General features: G+C 56.9%; 1 protein-coding gene across 4 annotated transcripts; it reads right to left on the reverse strand.

The window, feature by feature from the left end:
- Positions 1-203: 203 nt before the first annotated feature.
- Positions 204-14,982, reverse strand: PLEKHG2 (pleckstrin homology and RhoGEF domain containing G2). Of its 4 annotated transcripts, XM_025368716.1 has the most exons (20): positions 14,149-14,982; positions 13,366-13,496; positions 12,301-12,392; positions 12,122-12,222; positions 11,251-11,317; positions 11,016-11,062; positions 10,618-10,768; positions 9,225-9,362; positions 8,811-9,011; positions 8,093-8,185; positions 7,916-8,002; positions 6,285-6,318; positions 6,093-6,194; positions 5,948-5,995; positions 5,831-5,869; positions 5,646-5,662; positions 3,580-3,753; positions 2,217-3,141; positions 988-2,137; positions 204-629 (listed from the first exon to the last, which is right to left on the reverse strand). In XM_025368716.1, exons 2-20 carry the CDS (start codon positions 13,472-13,474, stop codon positions 488-490), a joined length of 3,717 nt encoding a protein of 1,238 aa, XP_025224501.1. In that variant the 5' UTR covers positions 13,475-13,496; positions 14,149-14,982; the 3' UTR covers positions 204-487. The 4 variants fall into 4 exon arrangements, with proteins under 4 accessions (XP_025224501.1, XP_025224500.1, XP_025224499.1 ...); XM_025368715.1 differs by having other exon boundaries at positions 204-2,137; positions 12,301-12,569; positions 14,149-14,450; XM_025368714.1 differs by lacking the exon at positions 14,149-14,982 and adding an exon at positions 13,955-14,027 and having other exon boundaries at positions 204-2,137; positions 12,301-12,572.
- Positions 14,983-15,233: the final 251 nt, after the last annotated feature.

Here is a 15,233-nt window from a genome sequence, read left to right on the forward strand (position 1 = left end):
ACATGGAGAGGGAACGTTAGATGGAGCAACAGCTGGATGGACAGGTGGAGATGGCAGGGTGGGTGAGATGAACGGATGGTGGGAGACGTTAACTGTATAAATTGCCAAGGGAATGGATTTCTAGGATCTACTTGAAGCAGAGCTTCTTAACTTGGCTTTCCTGAATGGGCGTCAAGCAGTTCACACACCTGCTGAAATCACACTCCAAATTATAGTGGATCCATTTTCCAATAATTCTCAAAGGAGTCTGAGATTCCCCAAGTGTTCAGAACCACTGATTTGTTCTGTGTTAGACCTTCCCATTCATTGTCTTGTCATCCCCCACAGCCTCCAGAATGGGAAAATACACATCATCGCATGAAACAATCAGTATTAACAAAACATTGATGACATTCCCTTCCCCATCCCTGTGAATCAAGGCAAGAAGGGCCATTCGCCGACGCAGAAACCAGGAGCTGGAAAGCCGCAGCAGTTTTGAGGCCTGCGTTCAGTGTCTGGACTTCCGGGTCAAGTTCTGAGGGTCTGTGGCATCTGGCTGAAGTCCTTGCTTTGGGGAAGTCTCATGTCCTGGCTCACATATGGAAGCGGGCATCAGGAGCCCCCTGGGCCCTGCGAAGGCCCATAGATTCCTGTGTGGAGGCCAAGAGAGCAGGGTGGTTCAACCGGACCTGGGCCTTGGCTGGCCGCAGCCGCCCACCCCCACCCACGTGGATATTAACCGTCGTGGCATAGCTGAGCCGCCTGGCTGGGGGAGGTGGTGGCTGGGGCTGGGGGGGTGGTGAAGATGCCCGTGACGTGGGAGCAGAGGCGGACCAGGAGCCCCGGGAGGCTGCGGGGGCCCCTCCCCCAGGCCCCTGCCGCCGAGCCAGGCTCTGGCTGATATATGAGGCTGCCAGGTATCTGGAGAGGGCAGCTGCATTGGGGCCCAGGAGCTGACGGCTGGAAGGTGGGGGACTATGAGGTGGGGTCAAGTCTGAAGACTCCAACCTGGCAACATGAGAGGCTAAGGAGCCTCCTGGGTTGGACAAAACCATGGTGGTCTGAAATGGGGTGGGTAAGAGGCCTGGAATGTCTAGAGAGCCTCCTCTCTCAGGTAAAGGTGTGGCAGCTGGATCATGGGCATCTGTGAGGCTCTTCTGCTCCAACAAAGGTGTGAGTTTTTGGACTTGTGTATCTGTAAGGCTTGGCTCCTGAAGTGGAGGTGTAGCCGCTGGACCCTGGATGTCTGGGAGGCTTCCCTGCTTGGGTGAAGTTGGGAGGGCTTGGACCCAGATGTCTGTGAGGCCTTGTGGCAGGGGCAAAGGTGTGGTAGCTGGAACCCGAGTGTCTGGGAGGTCCTGGGACAGAGACAGTGGGGCGTTGGCTGGGCTCCGATGGTCCAGGTGGCTTCTGTGTGCAGGCAAAGGTGAGGTGCCTGGAATCTGAAGGTCTGGGAGATGACATGGCAAGGGCGGTGGGGTGTCGCCCGGGCCCTGGGGGTCCAGGCTGCTTCCATGCAAAGACAAAGGCGGGATGGGTTGACTGCAGACAGGGTCTGGTCCCGGAACATCCCTGGAACCTCCTTGCTTTGTTAGTGGGATATTGGTTGAGCTCTCGCTGTCTAGGTGACCTTCTTGCTTGGGCACAGGAGTGGTGGCTGAAACTGTGAAATCAGAACAAATCTCCTTGGGCAAAGCTGGAGTGGTGGGAACGTGGATGTCCACACAGTTTCCCTGCTCAGGACAAAAGGCGGTGGATGGAGCTGGTATAGCCATGTGACTTCTATGCTCGGGCAAAGCAGTGGTAGCTGGAACTTGGGTTTCCGGGTGGCCTGGATCAGGGAAAGTTGTAAGAGCTGGCACCTGGAGGTGTAGGGGGCATTCCTGCTTGGGCAAAGGTGTAGCGGCTGGAGCCTGGACATGCTGGGAACCTCCTTGTTCAGGCAGAAGGGTAGCAGCTGAAACGTGGATGCCTGGATGGTCTTGCTTAGGCAAATTTGAAACATGTAGACCCTGGCTATCTGGGCTGCCTCCCTGCTTCGACAAAGGTATGGCAGCTTGAACCCAGGCAGCAGGACCCAGGGGGACAGACTCCTGGGCACATGTCAGCGGGAAGGCCAACTCACACACCAGCACGTGTCCAAAGGCAGGCAGGAGCCCTGAATGCAAAAAGAGGATCAAGTCAGGACCACTACCCCAGCGGGGACCACCTCTGCCAACCACGTACCCGGACCTCACCTGGCTCCACCTGCTCCTGGGGCAGACAGGGGGACGGCTGGGGTTGGGCCAGAACCCGAGGCCGGCGGCGGGGGGCATTGGCTGATGCCCGAGTCTCCGCCCGCTGCATCTGCTGGATCCGCTCACTGTAAAGCCGGGCCAGCTCTCGCACTCGGGATGCTGTCCTTTCCGAACTCGGGGCTCCAGCCTTCCCACTCCCGTTGTCTCCACCCAGATCTGAATCCTCCAGGATCAGCAGTGGCTCTGGGAAGCCCGGCCGGGCCAGCTGCCCCTGCTCCAATGCCTGCCAGGCACTCCGGATTTCTGAGCAAGAGCGGAATGCCAGCTCATCTGGGAATCCCTGATGTTGGGTGACATCCTGGGGCTGGAAGTCTGGGAATGATACCCCTTCTTCATCCTCCTCTGGCCCTGCCTTGCCTCCTGAGGGCGACTCTCCCAGTTTCCCAGGATTGCTTCCAGAGAACAGTTCTCTCCTGGTGGCTGGAGCCTCAACTGGTTCCTGCAGAGGCCCCTGGAGCCAGGAGTCACAGGGGAGGGTGGGAGTGCTAGAAAGACTGGGGGTGTCGGGGACACTAGGCATGGCTGGAAGGCAGGGCATCTCAAAAACACCAGAAATGTCAGAGAGACTAGGAAGGAGGGGACCTTCGGGAATGTCACAGCGGCTGGGAATTTCAGGAAGGTTGGGCACGTCAGGAATTTTGGTAAGGCAGGGAATGTTGGGCATTTCAGCTGCACTGGAACTTTCAAGCCCCTCCAGGACATGGAGTGGGGAAGGCCCCCGTTCATCCATCTCCAGTCCTTCCTCTTCCTCCTCCTCCTCCTCTTCAGAAGAGTCCCGGCTGGGCAGGGCTTGGAATGTGAGGGTTTCGCTGTCGCCAGGCACCTGGGAGTCTCCGGAAAACTTGGGAATGTCATGTGTGGATGGCTACAGTGGGCACAGGAGAAGAAGCCAAAGATATCAGCATGGTGGCCGGGCACGGTGGCTCATGCCTGTAATCTCAGCATTTTTGGAGGCCAAGGTGGGCGGGTTACTTGAGGTCAGGAGTTCAAGACCAGCCTGGCCAACACAGTGAAACCCTGTCTCTACTAAAAATACAGAAAAAAAAAAAAATTAGCCGGGCATGGTGGCAGGCACCTGTAGTCCCAGCTACTCAGGAGGTTGAGGCAGGAGAATAGTTTGAACCTGGGAGGCAGAGCTTGCAGTGAGCCGAGATTGCGCCACTGCACTCCAGCCTGGGCAACACAGCAAGACTCCATCTCAAAAAAAAAAAAAAGGTATGCGCATAGGCTGGCCTACCTGGTCCCTGGTCTGTGTGCCCACACCCAGAGGCCCAAGGACACCATGATGGGACAGCCAGCTCACCCCTGGATCTCGAAGGCCTCGCTGATTCAGCAGTTCCAGGATTTCTTCAGTGATTGAGGTCCCAGAGGGGTCCAGTGTTGGAGGTCCAGCATCCTCTAGGTCCTCAGGCAGTCCAGAGCCTGAAACTGCTGGCTGAGATTCTGAGGGGTAGAGTTCACCTTCGCTGCCAGCATGCTGTGAAGGAGGGAAAGCAATGGAAGGCAAAAGCCGAGACTCCTCCCTCACAAAGAGGACCCCAAGCCCCAATCCCCTTCATTTGTGTGTGTTTGTTTTGAGATGGAGTCTCACTCTGTCACCCAGCCTGGAGTGCCATGGTGCCGTCTCTGCTCACTGCAACCTCCGCCTCCCAGGTTCAAGCGATTCCCCCGCCTCAGCCTCCTGAGTAGCTGGGATTACAGGCGCCTGCCGCAATGTCTGGCTACTATTTGTATTTTTAATAGAGATGGGGTTTCACCATGTTGGCCAGGCTGGTTGCAAACTCTTGACCTCAAGTGATCCATCTGCCTCAGCCTCCCAAAGTGCTAGGATTACAGGCGTGAGCCACCATGCCCGGATTTTGCTTTTTTTTTTTTTTTTAGACAGGGTCTTACTCTGTTGCCCAGGCTGAAGTGCAATGGTGCGATCATAGCTCACTGCAGCTTCGACCTCCTGGGTCCAAGCAATCCTCCCACCTCAGCCTCCTGAGTAGCTGGGACTACAGGTGTGTGCCATCATACCTGGCCAATTTTTTTTTCTTTTGTTTTTAAGTTTTGTTTATTTATTTATTTGAGACAGGGTCTTGCTCTGTCACCCAGGCTGGACAATTTTTTAATTTTTTTTTTTCTTTTTGAGACAGAGTCTCTCTCTGTTGCCCAGGCTGGAGTGCAGTGGCGAGAACTTGGCTCACTGCAAGCTCCGCCTCCCAGGTCCATGCCATTCTCCTGCCTCAGCCTCCAAGTAGCTGGGACTACAGGCACCTGCCACCACGCCCGGCTAATTTATTTTTTATTTTTTATTTTTTTTTGAGACAGAGTCTCGCTCTGTCACCCAGGCTGGAGTGCAGTGGCTTGATCTCGGCTCACCGCAACCTCTACCTCCCAGCTTCAAGCAATTCTCTGCCTCAGCCTTCTGAGTAGCTGGGATTACAGGTGGCTGCCACCATGCCCAGCTAAATTTTTGTATTTTTAGTAGAGACGGGGTTTCTCCTTGTTGGCCGGGTTGGTCTCAAATTCCTGACCTCAGGTGATCCACCAGCCTCGACCTCCCAAAGTGCTGGGATTACAGGTGTGAGCCACCGTGGCTGGCTCAATCAAAAAAAATTTTTTTTATTTTTCTTTTTTCTTTTTTTTTTTTATTTTTATTTTTATTTTTTTTGAGACGGAGTCTTGCTCTGTCGCCCAGGCTGGAGTGCAGTGGCGATCTCGGCTCACTGCAAGCTCCACCTCCCGGGCTCACGCCATTCTCCTGCCTCAGCCTCCCAAGTAGCTGGGACTACAGGCACCCACCACCACGCCCGGCTAGTATTTTGTATTTTTTAGTAGAGACGGGGTTTCACCGTGTTAGCCAGGATGGTCTCGATCTCCTGACCTCGTGATCCGCCCGTCTCGGCCTCCCAAAGTGCTGGGATTACAGGCTTGAGCCACCGCGCCCGGCCAAAAAAAATTTTTTTTATTTTTATTTTAAAATTTGTATTTATTTATTGGAGACAGAGTCTCACTGTCACCCAGGCTAGAGTGCAGTAGCTCGACCTCAGCTCATTGCAACCTCTGCCTCTCAGGCTCAAGCAATCCTCCTACCTCAGCCTCCGGAGTAGCTGGGACTATGGGTATGCACTGGTGTGCCCGGCTAATTTTTTTGTACTTTTTGTAGGGATGGGTTTTGCCATGTTGCCCAGGCTGGTCTCAAACTCCTGGGCTCAAGCAATCCTCCTGCCTTGACCTCCCAAAGTACTGAGATTACAGGCATGAGCTATTCTGTCTGGCTCCAATCCCCTTCCCATTCAGACCCAGGGTTTTGGAACTCAAGCTCCCTTCTCTATCAGACCCAGAAGTCAAGGTGCCCAGACCCTATCTCGAGATATCTCTTACCTTGAATCCATGCTTAGCTGAGGATGGAGAGATGAGAGAGAGAAAAACATTAGTGAGATGTAAGGGAAAAAGAGTGATCCCCCATAACTGATGAGCTGAAGCGACCACCCCTCCCCAACCCACCACAGACATCCCGCCAGGAGACAGACAGGGATGGACCAGGCTAAGCCAGGGCAGTCACTGACCGTTCTGTGGGAACATGACATAAGGGTCCTTCACCGGCTCTGCGGGGAGGACACAGTGATGTCAGGAGCCCAGCTCCCACCCCGATGCCTGGATCACCCTTAGGGGTGAGCGCTCACCAGACTGCCTGCGGCCTCGGCGAATCACAGAGGGCCCAGGAGATGGAGCTGTGGGAGGGAGGGCCAGAGCCCTGCGTGAGCCCAGCTCCCGGGTCCTAGGGAAGTGAGGGCTGAGGGCCGGGACTCAGGGATCCACCGCCTTTACCTGTGTTCCTTCGCCCAGGGGTAAAACTTCTAGCATCTCGAGGTCGAGGAGACCCAAGTGGGGGTGTCAGGGGCTCTGGGACAGGCTTACTTTTGGGGGCACCTGTGGGGAGAGTTTTGGGGCTAAGAGCCAACTTTTCTTGGAAGTAATTCCTCTACTTCCACACCCTCCCAGCCCAAGGCCCCAACTCACAATGCAGGCTGTTTTCAAGGAGAACTTGCTTTGCCTGAAAGACAGGAGGATAAGGGCTGAGGTGGGTCGATTTTGGAGTACCACAGGGAGGATGCTTTAAGCACCATAGTCATGCCCATTAACGGGTGCTGTTCTTTTTTTTTTTTTTTTTTTAATGATCTTGCTCTATCCACCAGGTTGGAGTACAGTGGTGCAATCATAGCTCACTCCAGCCTCTACTTCCTGGGATCAAGTGATCCTCCCTCCTCACCCTCTTGAGTAGCTGGGATTTCAGATGTGCACCACAGCCAGCTAAGGTTGGAGTGCAAAGGTGTGATCTCGGCTCACTGCAACCTCTGCCTCCCGATTTGAGCGATTCTCCTGCCTCAGCCTCTTGAGTTGCTGGGAGTACAGGTGCCCGCTACCACGCCCGGTAATTTTTGTGTTTTTAGTAGAGACGGGGTTTCAACATGTTGGCCAAGTTGGTTTCGAACTCCTAACCTCAGGTGATCCACCTGCCTTGGCCTCCCGAAGTGCTAGGATTACAGGTGTGAGCCACCACGCCCAGCCCAGCTATTTAATTTTAATTTTTTTTTTTTGAGACGGAGTTTTGCTCTTATTGCCCAGGCTGGAGTGCAATGGCGTGATCTCGGCTCACCGCAACTTCCGCCTCCCGGGTTCAAGCGATTCTCCTGCCTTAGCCTCCCAAGTAGCTGGGATTACAGGTATGCACCACCATGCCTGGCTGATTTTGTATTTTTTTCTTTTGAGACGGAGTCTCACTCTGTCGCCCAGTCTGGAGTGCAGTGGCGCGATCTCGGCTCACTGCAACCTCCGCCTCCTGGGTTCACACCATTCTCCTGCCTCCCAAGTAGCTGGGACTATAGGTGCCCAGCACCACGCCTGGCTAATTTTTTGTATTTTTGGTAGAGATGGGGTTTTACCGTGTTAGGCAGGATGATCTCAATCTCCTGACCTCGTGATACACCCGCCTCGGCCTCCCAAAGTGCTGGGATTACAGGCGTGAGCCACCGTGCCTGGCCCCGTTTTGTATTTTTTTTAGTAGAGACGGGGTTTCTCCATGTTGGTCAGGCTGGTCTCGAACTCCCGACCTCAGGTGATCCGCCCGCCTTGGCCTCCCAAAATGCTGGGATTACAGGCGTGAGCCACCGTGCCCGGCCAGCCCCAGCTAATTAAAAAATGTTTTTTAGAGACAGGGTCTCACTATGTTGCCCAAGCTGGTATCGAGCTCCTGGGCTCAGGTCATCCTCCCACATCACCCCCTTGAAGTGCTGGGATTATAAGGCATGAGCTGCCACAACCAGCTGATGGGTGCTTCTATTGGTCAAGCCCATGATGACGTGGCTGGTGACCATTAATCGTCACCACAACCCTAGGATGAAGGTGCTATCATTCCTCTAGGTGAGGAAGTTAAGACTCAAGAGAGGTTAAGTTACTTGCCCGAGATCACAAAGCAGGGACATGGTAGAGCTAAGATTCAAACCCCAGTAGCGGAATTCTGCACTTTTAGCAATCACATTGTAAGAGACTGCTCCGGCATCGGGCAGGGGCGTCTCCTAGTACAGTGAGGTACTACTGAGGGACGGTGTCTCCAGCACTCAGAGGGCCCCTGGCTGTGGCGGGAGCTGTACCTTGGCAGGGATGGAGGCGGGGTGGTTCTCAAAGAAGAGGCGCTGGAGACAGTGAATCCACAGCCTCTTCTCTTCTTGGTTCTTGGCCTGGGAGTGGGTTGCAGTAGAGTCAGGGGGCCAGGTGTGAGGTCTCGAGGTTGGGGGATCCCTGCCAGTCTGACCCCACTACATGCTCACCTGGAGCAGGTGTCTGTGCTTGGGAATGGTCAGATCAGACACCTTGAACCCTAGAGGGTCTCGGGGACTCTCGCTCACGCTCAGGTTGCAGCACTGGAAGGAAAGAGAGGGGCAGCAAGCTCAGAGTCCTTGGGCTCCGTGATGCCCCTTGTACGGAGACACCCTTGGAGGTGTATCCGGGTCCTACTCCCTAGGAAGATGTACCCCATAAGACTGTATGGTTTCCTCTCCCTTTTTTTTTTTTTTGAGGTGGAGTCTCGCTCTGTCACCCAGGCTGGAGTGTAGTGGCGCAATCCTGGTTCCTTGCAACCTCCGCCTCCTGGGTTCAAGTAATTCTCCTGCCTCAGCCTCCCCAGTAGCTGGGATTACAGGCACTCGCCACCACACCCAGCTAATTTTTGTATTTTTAGTAGAGACGGGGTTTCACCCTGTTAGCTAGGCTGGCCTCGAACTCCTGACTTCAAGTGATCTGCAGGTCTCGACCTCCCAAAGTGCTGGGATTACAGGAATGAGCCACCACACCCAGCCTTCTTCCTTTTTCTCTTAATTGGGGCAGCTCTTATTCTATACACTAGAAAGAAACCTTCCCTCGACCTCCATTCTCTAACTCAAGAAAATGTGGCAGGGTCCCCTGGCCCACACTGTTGGGCACACAGATACAAGTATTTGGGGTATACTTTGTAGGTAGTATTCTAGCCCCACCCCATCCCAAACTCACGAAGATGTGGCCTTTGTAGGTGTACTCCAGCCCCCTGCGCTTGGCCACCAGGAGCATCCGAGAGAACAGGAAGAGCAGCCGCTCACCCCCTCGTAACCGGGGGCCGCCCCCTCCACCTCCTCGGAACGCGCCCTCCAGCACCAGCTCCCCAAAAGCACTGAGTTCCGGGCCAGTCCAGCCACCCAGCCGCCGCTGCACTTCCTGCTGGGACACCGCCAGGTGTGCCGGGCACAGAGACAAGCAGAGGTAGGTAGCACACACATACACACCAAAACAGGGGGGTTAGCAACAGGGCCGTGCTGTCCCAGCAAACCCTCCAAGGCAACCTCTGAGGCACTGATATGCCCCCACCCGCCCCCAAAGCCCCCTCGCTCACTCCCTCATCCAGCAAGCCCCAGCCCACCCTGGGGCCACCTGGAGGCGCGCCGCATGCTCCTGCTTGCGCTTCATGTCGTTGATGTACCAGGCAACCGCTGTCATGGACACAATAGCTTCCTCCACCATCTCGCGGCCCCCAGCGCCTGGGCCCTCCGCCCAGTGCTTCCCTAGTTCCTGTCAGGCAGCCACCAGGCACACAGGGATGGGGAGAAAAACAGAGAAGGCGAAAGAGAATGAGAGCAACAGGAGATGGAGAAATATAAAGATGGGGCAGAGGCCAGGCGCAGTGACTCACATCTGTAATCCCAGCATTTTGGGAGGCTGAGGTGGGCAAATCACCTGAGGCCAGGAGTTCAAGACTAACCTGGCCAACATAGTGAAACCCCATCCCTATTAAAAATACAAAAATTAGCCGAGCATGGTGGTGTGCGCCTGTAATCCTAGCTACTCAGGAGGCTGAGCCAGGAGAATCACTTGAACCCAGGAGATGGAGGTTGCAGTGAGCCAAGAACGCACCACTGCACTCCAGCCTGGTCGACAAGAGCGAAACTCTATCTCAAAGAGAAAAAAAAGGTAGGACTGGGCGCTGTGGCTCACGCCTGTAATCCCAGCACTTTGGGAGGCCGAGGCAGGTGGATCATCTGAGGTTAGGAGTTCGAGACCAGCCTGGCCAACGTAGTGAAACCCTGTCTCTACTAAAAATACAAAAAAAAAAAAAGAAAATAAAATTAGTCAGGGATGATGGCACATGACTGCAATCCCAGTTACTCGGGAGGCTGAGGCAGGAGAATCGCTTGAACCCAGGAGGCAGAGGTTGCAGTCGCGCCATTGCACTCCAGCCTGGGCAACAAGAGCAAAACTCCGTCTCAAAAAAAAAAAAAAAAAGGTAGGGGCAGAGATGGAGGAAGACAAACAGGCAGAGACAGGAAGTGGAATGAGCTGGTGCCAGGCGTCACTGCCAGCAAGACCCTACACCAAATGCTGGCCCAGTTTCTTTCTTTCTTCTCTTTTTTGAGACAGGGTCTTGCTCCATCACCCAGGCTGGAGTGCAGTAGCACAGTCACATCTCACCACAGCCTCGAACTCCCGGGCTCAAATAATCCTCCCACCTCAGCCTCCAAGTAGCTGGGACTGCAGTTGTAAGCCACTGTGCCCGGCTAATTTTAAAAACATTTTTATAGAGGTGAGGTTTTGCTGTGTTGCCCAGCCTGGTCTTGAAATTCTGGGCTCAAGTGATCTTCTCACCTCGGCCTCCCAAAATGCTGGGATTATAGGTGTGAGCCACTGCACCCGGCCCACTGGCTCAGTTTCTAGGGACTGGATCCCTCCCCAGGTGGCACAGCCTGTTGTCCACCCTCCAGATGCATCAACAGTGGTCAAGGGACAGGACCTCGCCCTCCCCAGCCTGGCTCCAGGGGCCCTAGCTGACCTGCAGCAGCAGATGGTACTTGAGGATGCGCTGGACAGGTTTCAGCAGGAAGCTCTGCAGGGGCAGTGAGTGGCGAAGCTGGGCCTGGCGCTCCTGCAGCCACAGCGCTGCTGGTGGAGACAACGACAGCTCCCGGAGCAGGGCCAGGGAGCTGGGGGCACAGCACAGGTCAGTGGGGGATAGTCAGTTCCAGTGGGCGGGGACAAGAGGGGTTAGGGAGGGGCCAGGGTTTGGGAAGGGTCAGGGTCTGACAGGGGGTGGGGCAGTGAGGGAGAGGTTCAGTTACTGTCACAGCCTGGCAGGGGTCGGTGCTGGATGGGTCGGGGGTAGAGGGAGGGTGACTGGCACATCAGCTTGTGGGCACGGCCTGAGGCCCGGCAGGGGCTCCTGCCCCTCACCTCGGGTAGTTCATGCAGTACAATGTGTAGATGTCAAAATCCTCGCTCTGCGGGTGACATGGGAGTCAGGGAGACCCCAGGTCCTGGCTTCCCACGACCCCCCTTCCATCCTAGCCCAAGCCTGCTCTCCCCCCTCTACAAAGGCCCCATCTAGGACCGAGAGCCGCCCAAGCCTGCTCTCCCCCCTCTACAAAGGCCCCATCTAGGACCGAGAGCCCCCCAACCCTCCACTCACCCTCTGCACGAAGCACTCAGCAATGCCCCCGGCGCTGCTGCTGTTCTCCAAGTCCTCCAGGAGCTCGCTACGGGGGAGAGGGGAGGGTGAGGACCCGCCTGCCTCCACGAACCCCTCCATGGGAGGCCTCCGGGAGGCTGAGGCCCCAGTGGTCTGCTGGGGCTCGAGGCTTGCTGACTGCCAGCATCTCCTAAGGGGATGTCACGTCCGGAGGAAGGGTCCTCTGAGGGCTACACAGGACATGGTAACCTGCTTAGACTTTGTCCCTGGACAGCTTCTCATTCCTCAGCTTGAACTTGTGTCACTGTTGGCATGAGCCTAGGGGTGTCATGTCATGACCTAAAGAGCTAGGATGATCTTAAGATCCTGCTGTAATTCGGAGACCTCGTCAAGGCACTTTTCCGTGTCACGATCCTTGGACCCCAGCGTCCTCCTTACCACAGCGACCAACCATCCTGGTTTGTCCGGGACTGAGTAGTTTCCTAGGACGAGGGCTTTCAGTGCTAAAACTGGAAAAGTCCCAGGCAAATCAGGCTTAGGGGGTCACACGCATGCTCACGCTGTCCCGGCCTTCAGGCCCCACGTGATTCTTGGATTCATTGTGAGCCCAGAGCTGACACAGCCCCAAGGCCTCGTCCTGATGCCGGGACCCTGTCCCGGTATTTGGGCTTCATCCAGGTCCTCTGACTCCCATCCCCTATGCCCCTCCCTTACTCTGGGTCCTCACTCCCAGTCATGATCCCGGATCCTTGCCCAATGTCACAACCCCACATACCAGCCTGGACAGGATACTACGAAGCTCCGAAGTTTGGGTTAGGAAATAGACCCTCCAACCAATCAATGCCCCCTGCCTGTCCCCCCTGCCCCTGACCTGCTGAACTCGTAGATGTCCTCAATGTTGGCAAACAGCGTGCCCACCTGCTCCACGCTCAGCCCTAGGACCCCGCCGTCCAGCAGAGGGCTCAGGTAGTCCTGTGGGGATGACTGGGATTACGGGAGCCAAGGGGCTGGCCTGGGTACCCACTGCCCTAGCGTATCTGCCCGGCTTACTTCCACGATGCTGCGGAGGTCTCTGACATAGGCCCGCTCTGTCTCCACGATCTCCCGGGCCACACGCTCCAGCCTTGAGGGTTTGGCTGAACCTGGGATCCCCACCGGAGAGAGATGTAGGCGGATAGGGGGCCCTGGAAGGGGCTCTGGCCTGGAGACTGAGCAGGCTGGAGTGGGTCCCGGGGCTGGATCCCCCTCAGAGCCCACTGTGCTCAGGGATGTGGAGCTCCCAGAACCTCGGGGGGAGGTCATGGTGGGGGCTGCAGGAGCTGCTGGGGTGTGGAACAGGTGGTCAGAGAAATCTCCCCATGCACCGGACTTCCACAGGCTTTCACGCATTCAGCCCACACCCTCACCCACGCCTGTCCAACAGCTTTCCCACAAGTTCTTTCCTCCTCTCCCCACTGCCCTGCCTTGGTCCAGTCCCATCCTCTCCCATCACGGTCCTCTCTGGACTTCTGGCTTCCCTTTCTCTAATCCACCTTCATGAATCAGCTAGGTAGACCTTTATTAGTTTGCCCATCTGACTGTGTCACTCCAGTGAGTATAACCCCTTCCTGCCCCTGGGGATAAAGTCCAAAATTCTCAGATCCACAGGGCACAGGGCAATGTGGCCGACACAGATCCCTCCAGCCAGTTCTCTTCCCACGGCCACCCCTTCTTACACTCTGCATTCACTCAACTTCTTTCAGTCACTTACATGCAGGCTTTTCTCACCTCTGGGCCTTTGCACATGCTGTTCCTTGCATGTAGAATACTCTTCCTTGTCTTTGGCCAACTCCTTCCCCCTAATCTTCCACTTCTCAGTTGAGATGTTCCCACTTCCAGGAACCTTCCCCTGACCTTCCGAGCTCCGAGGATCCACGATCACAGCCTGATCACATCCCTGACCACTCTGCCCAGCGCTGCCCCCTCTGGCCTGTCATTGCCTGGGGATGGGCCCGCCTCCCCCACCAGACTCGGAGCTTTGTGCGAGTTGGCCTTGGGCTGTCTCCATCACCCTGCCTTGCCAGCATCGCCCAGGAATAAATGCCCCACAGGCTCCGCCCCTGCCTCTGGGCTCACCTGTCCGAGTCTCACACACGGTGCCACAGTCACACACTTCACCTCTTCGGCCACACCCGAGGCTTGGGCTAGGTTTGGAGAGGCTCAGTCCTTGGGCTCCCTCTGGCATGGCTGAGCGGCCCAGCAGAGTCCTGCAGAAAGAGCCCCTTCTTGGATATCAGGACCCCATGGGCCTCTCCGTCGCCCAAACTCACAGATGGGGGCTGAGAATTAGCAACGTGGTGTAAATCCAGGGAGGGGCCCCTGGGAGTAACTAATGGGGGAGGCACAAAGTGACAGAAAGAAGGGGACAAGGAGAGAGAACCTGGGGAAAAAGATGGAAAGGCTGAGACAAAGAAGAGTGAGCGGAGCGGGAGGCGTAGAAACTGCGAGTCCCGTTTGTCTGGGGCCGGAGGCTTAGGGATCCTGGGAACGTTTGGGCTCCGGCTGGAGCGGAGGGCGAGGGGCAGGGCTGGGAAAAGCCGTGGGCGGGAGGCCGCGAGGTCCCAGGGGAGGGCGGAGGCTGGGGGACCGGATGCCAGGGTCCTGCAGACGGCTCCCTCCCCCGCCGAGAGCTGCGCGCTGGGGCGCTGGCCCCGAGCCCTCGCACCCCCTCCGGCCGGTCTCTCCGAACCCCGATCGCGGTCCCCACAGCCGCAGCCTCCCCAGCGCCTTCCCACACCCCTCCAGCCCCCAACTCCCGCCGGCGTCTCGGCTCGCCCCCCGCCGGCACGCCCCCTCATTGTTCAGCAGTGGCGCCGCCCCCTCCCCCAGTCTGCCTGGGCCCCTCGCCTCCCCCCTCACCTCCCGGGGAGCCTCAAGCCCCGGCCCGAGGCAGCCCGGCTCCTGCGCGACCCCGACGCGGTCCCCGGGGAGGTGCGGAGCCCAGACTCAGGGGCGTGAACTTCGGGCTCTCAGGCTCCAGGAATAGAATCTGGGGTCTCTCGGAGACTGGGGTCCCGCAGTCGGAATTTATCGGTGTTCTAAGTAGGGGATGCTAGGAGCCTCGACTCTGGAGCCTCAGATGGGGGCGCTGGGGACCCACATTCCTGAGTCTTCTAGGTAGGGCCGTGGGTGGGGGGTGGATTTCTGAGTTCCCCTAATTCCAGGGGCAGGAATGAAACTCCCTCCAGGTAGGAGCACAGGGGGGTCCCAAAGTCCTGGGTCCCCTTGAAGTGATGGACGCTGCAGCTCAAAACTGGTTGGGGCGCTTAGAAGTCCGGATCTCAAGTTCCTCCAACGCGGGGTCTTGGGATAGGAGCCCTGGAGGGAGTCTACGGTCCTGGATCCTGAGTTCTTGAAACCGGGAATACGGGGCGCTCGGCCTCCAGGGTCCCCCGGGGTGACGTCCGGGCTCCCGGCTGCTCCAGGAGGGGGCGCTGCGCACCTGGATGGTTCAAGTCCTCCAGCCTGAGCGCCGGGGCCTGGACCTCGGGGTCTCTCAGGATGCGGTGCAGAAATTCCGGACGCCCGGGTCCGAGCCTCTGGACCTCTCGAGCTCCCGGCTGGGTGACACGGGGCTCGTGTGACGGCGGCGGCGCCACATCTGGGGCGGGAGAGTCCGGTCCAGCTGTGAGGCGGGGGGCGGTCGCCCGGGGTTTCCCCTCCCCCGCTGTCGCCGGGGCTTACATCCTGTTCCCGCCTGTGGGGGGGAGGGGCTGCCTTCCGGCCGGCCGGCCAGCGAAGGGTTAAGACTCCACCCCTGATTTTGAATATTCATGAGGAGGCGCGTCCTTCTGGTAGGCGACACCCCTACATTCCAAACGCCTCGCTGACTTTTCCCTTTTACAGCAAGGGCCGTGAGGCGTGAGAATCAGGAACTGGCGATGCACTGTCTCCTATTGGTCAATCCAAAGTTTTTTTTTTTTTTTTTTTTTTTTTTTTTTTTT

Source organism: Theropithecus gelada, chromosome 19, assembly GCF_003255815.1.
Source record: "Theropithecus gelada isolate Dixy chromosome 19, Tgel_1.0, whole genome shotgun sequence".
Classification (NCBI taxonomy): Eukaryota; Metazoa; Chordata; class Mammalia; order Primates; family Cercopithecidae; genus Theropithecus; species Theropithecus gelada.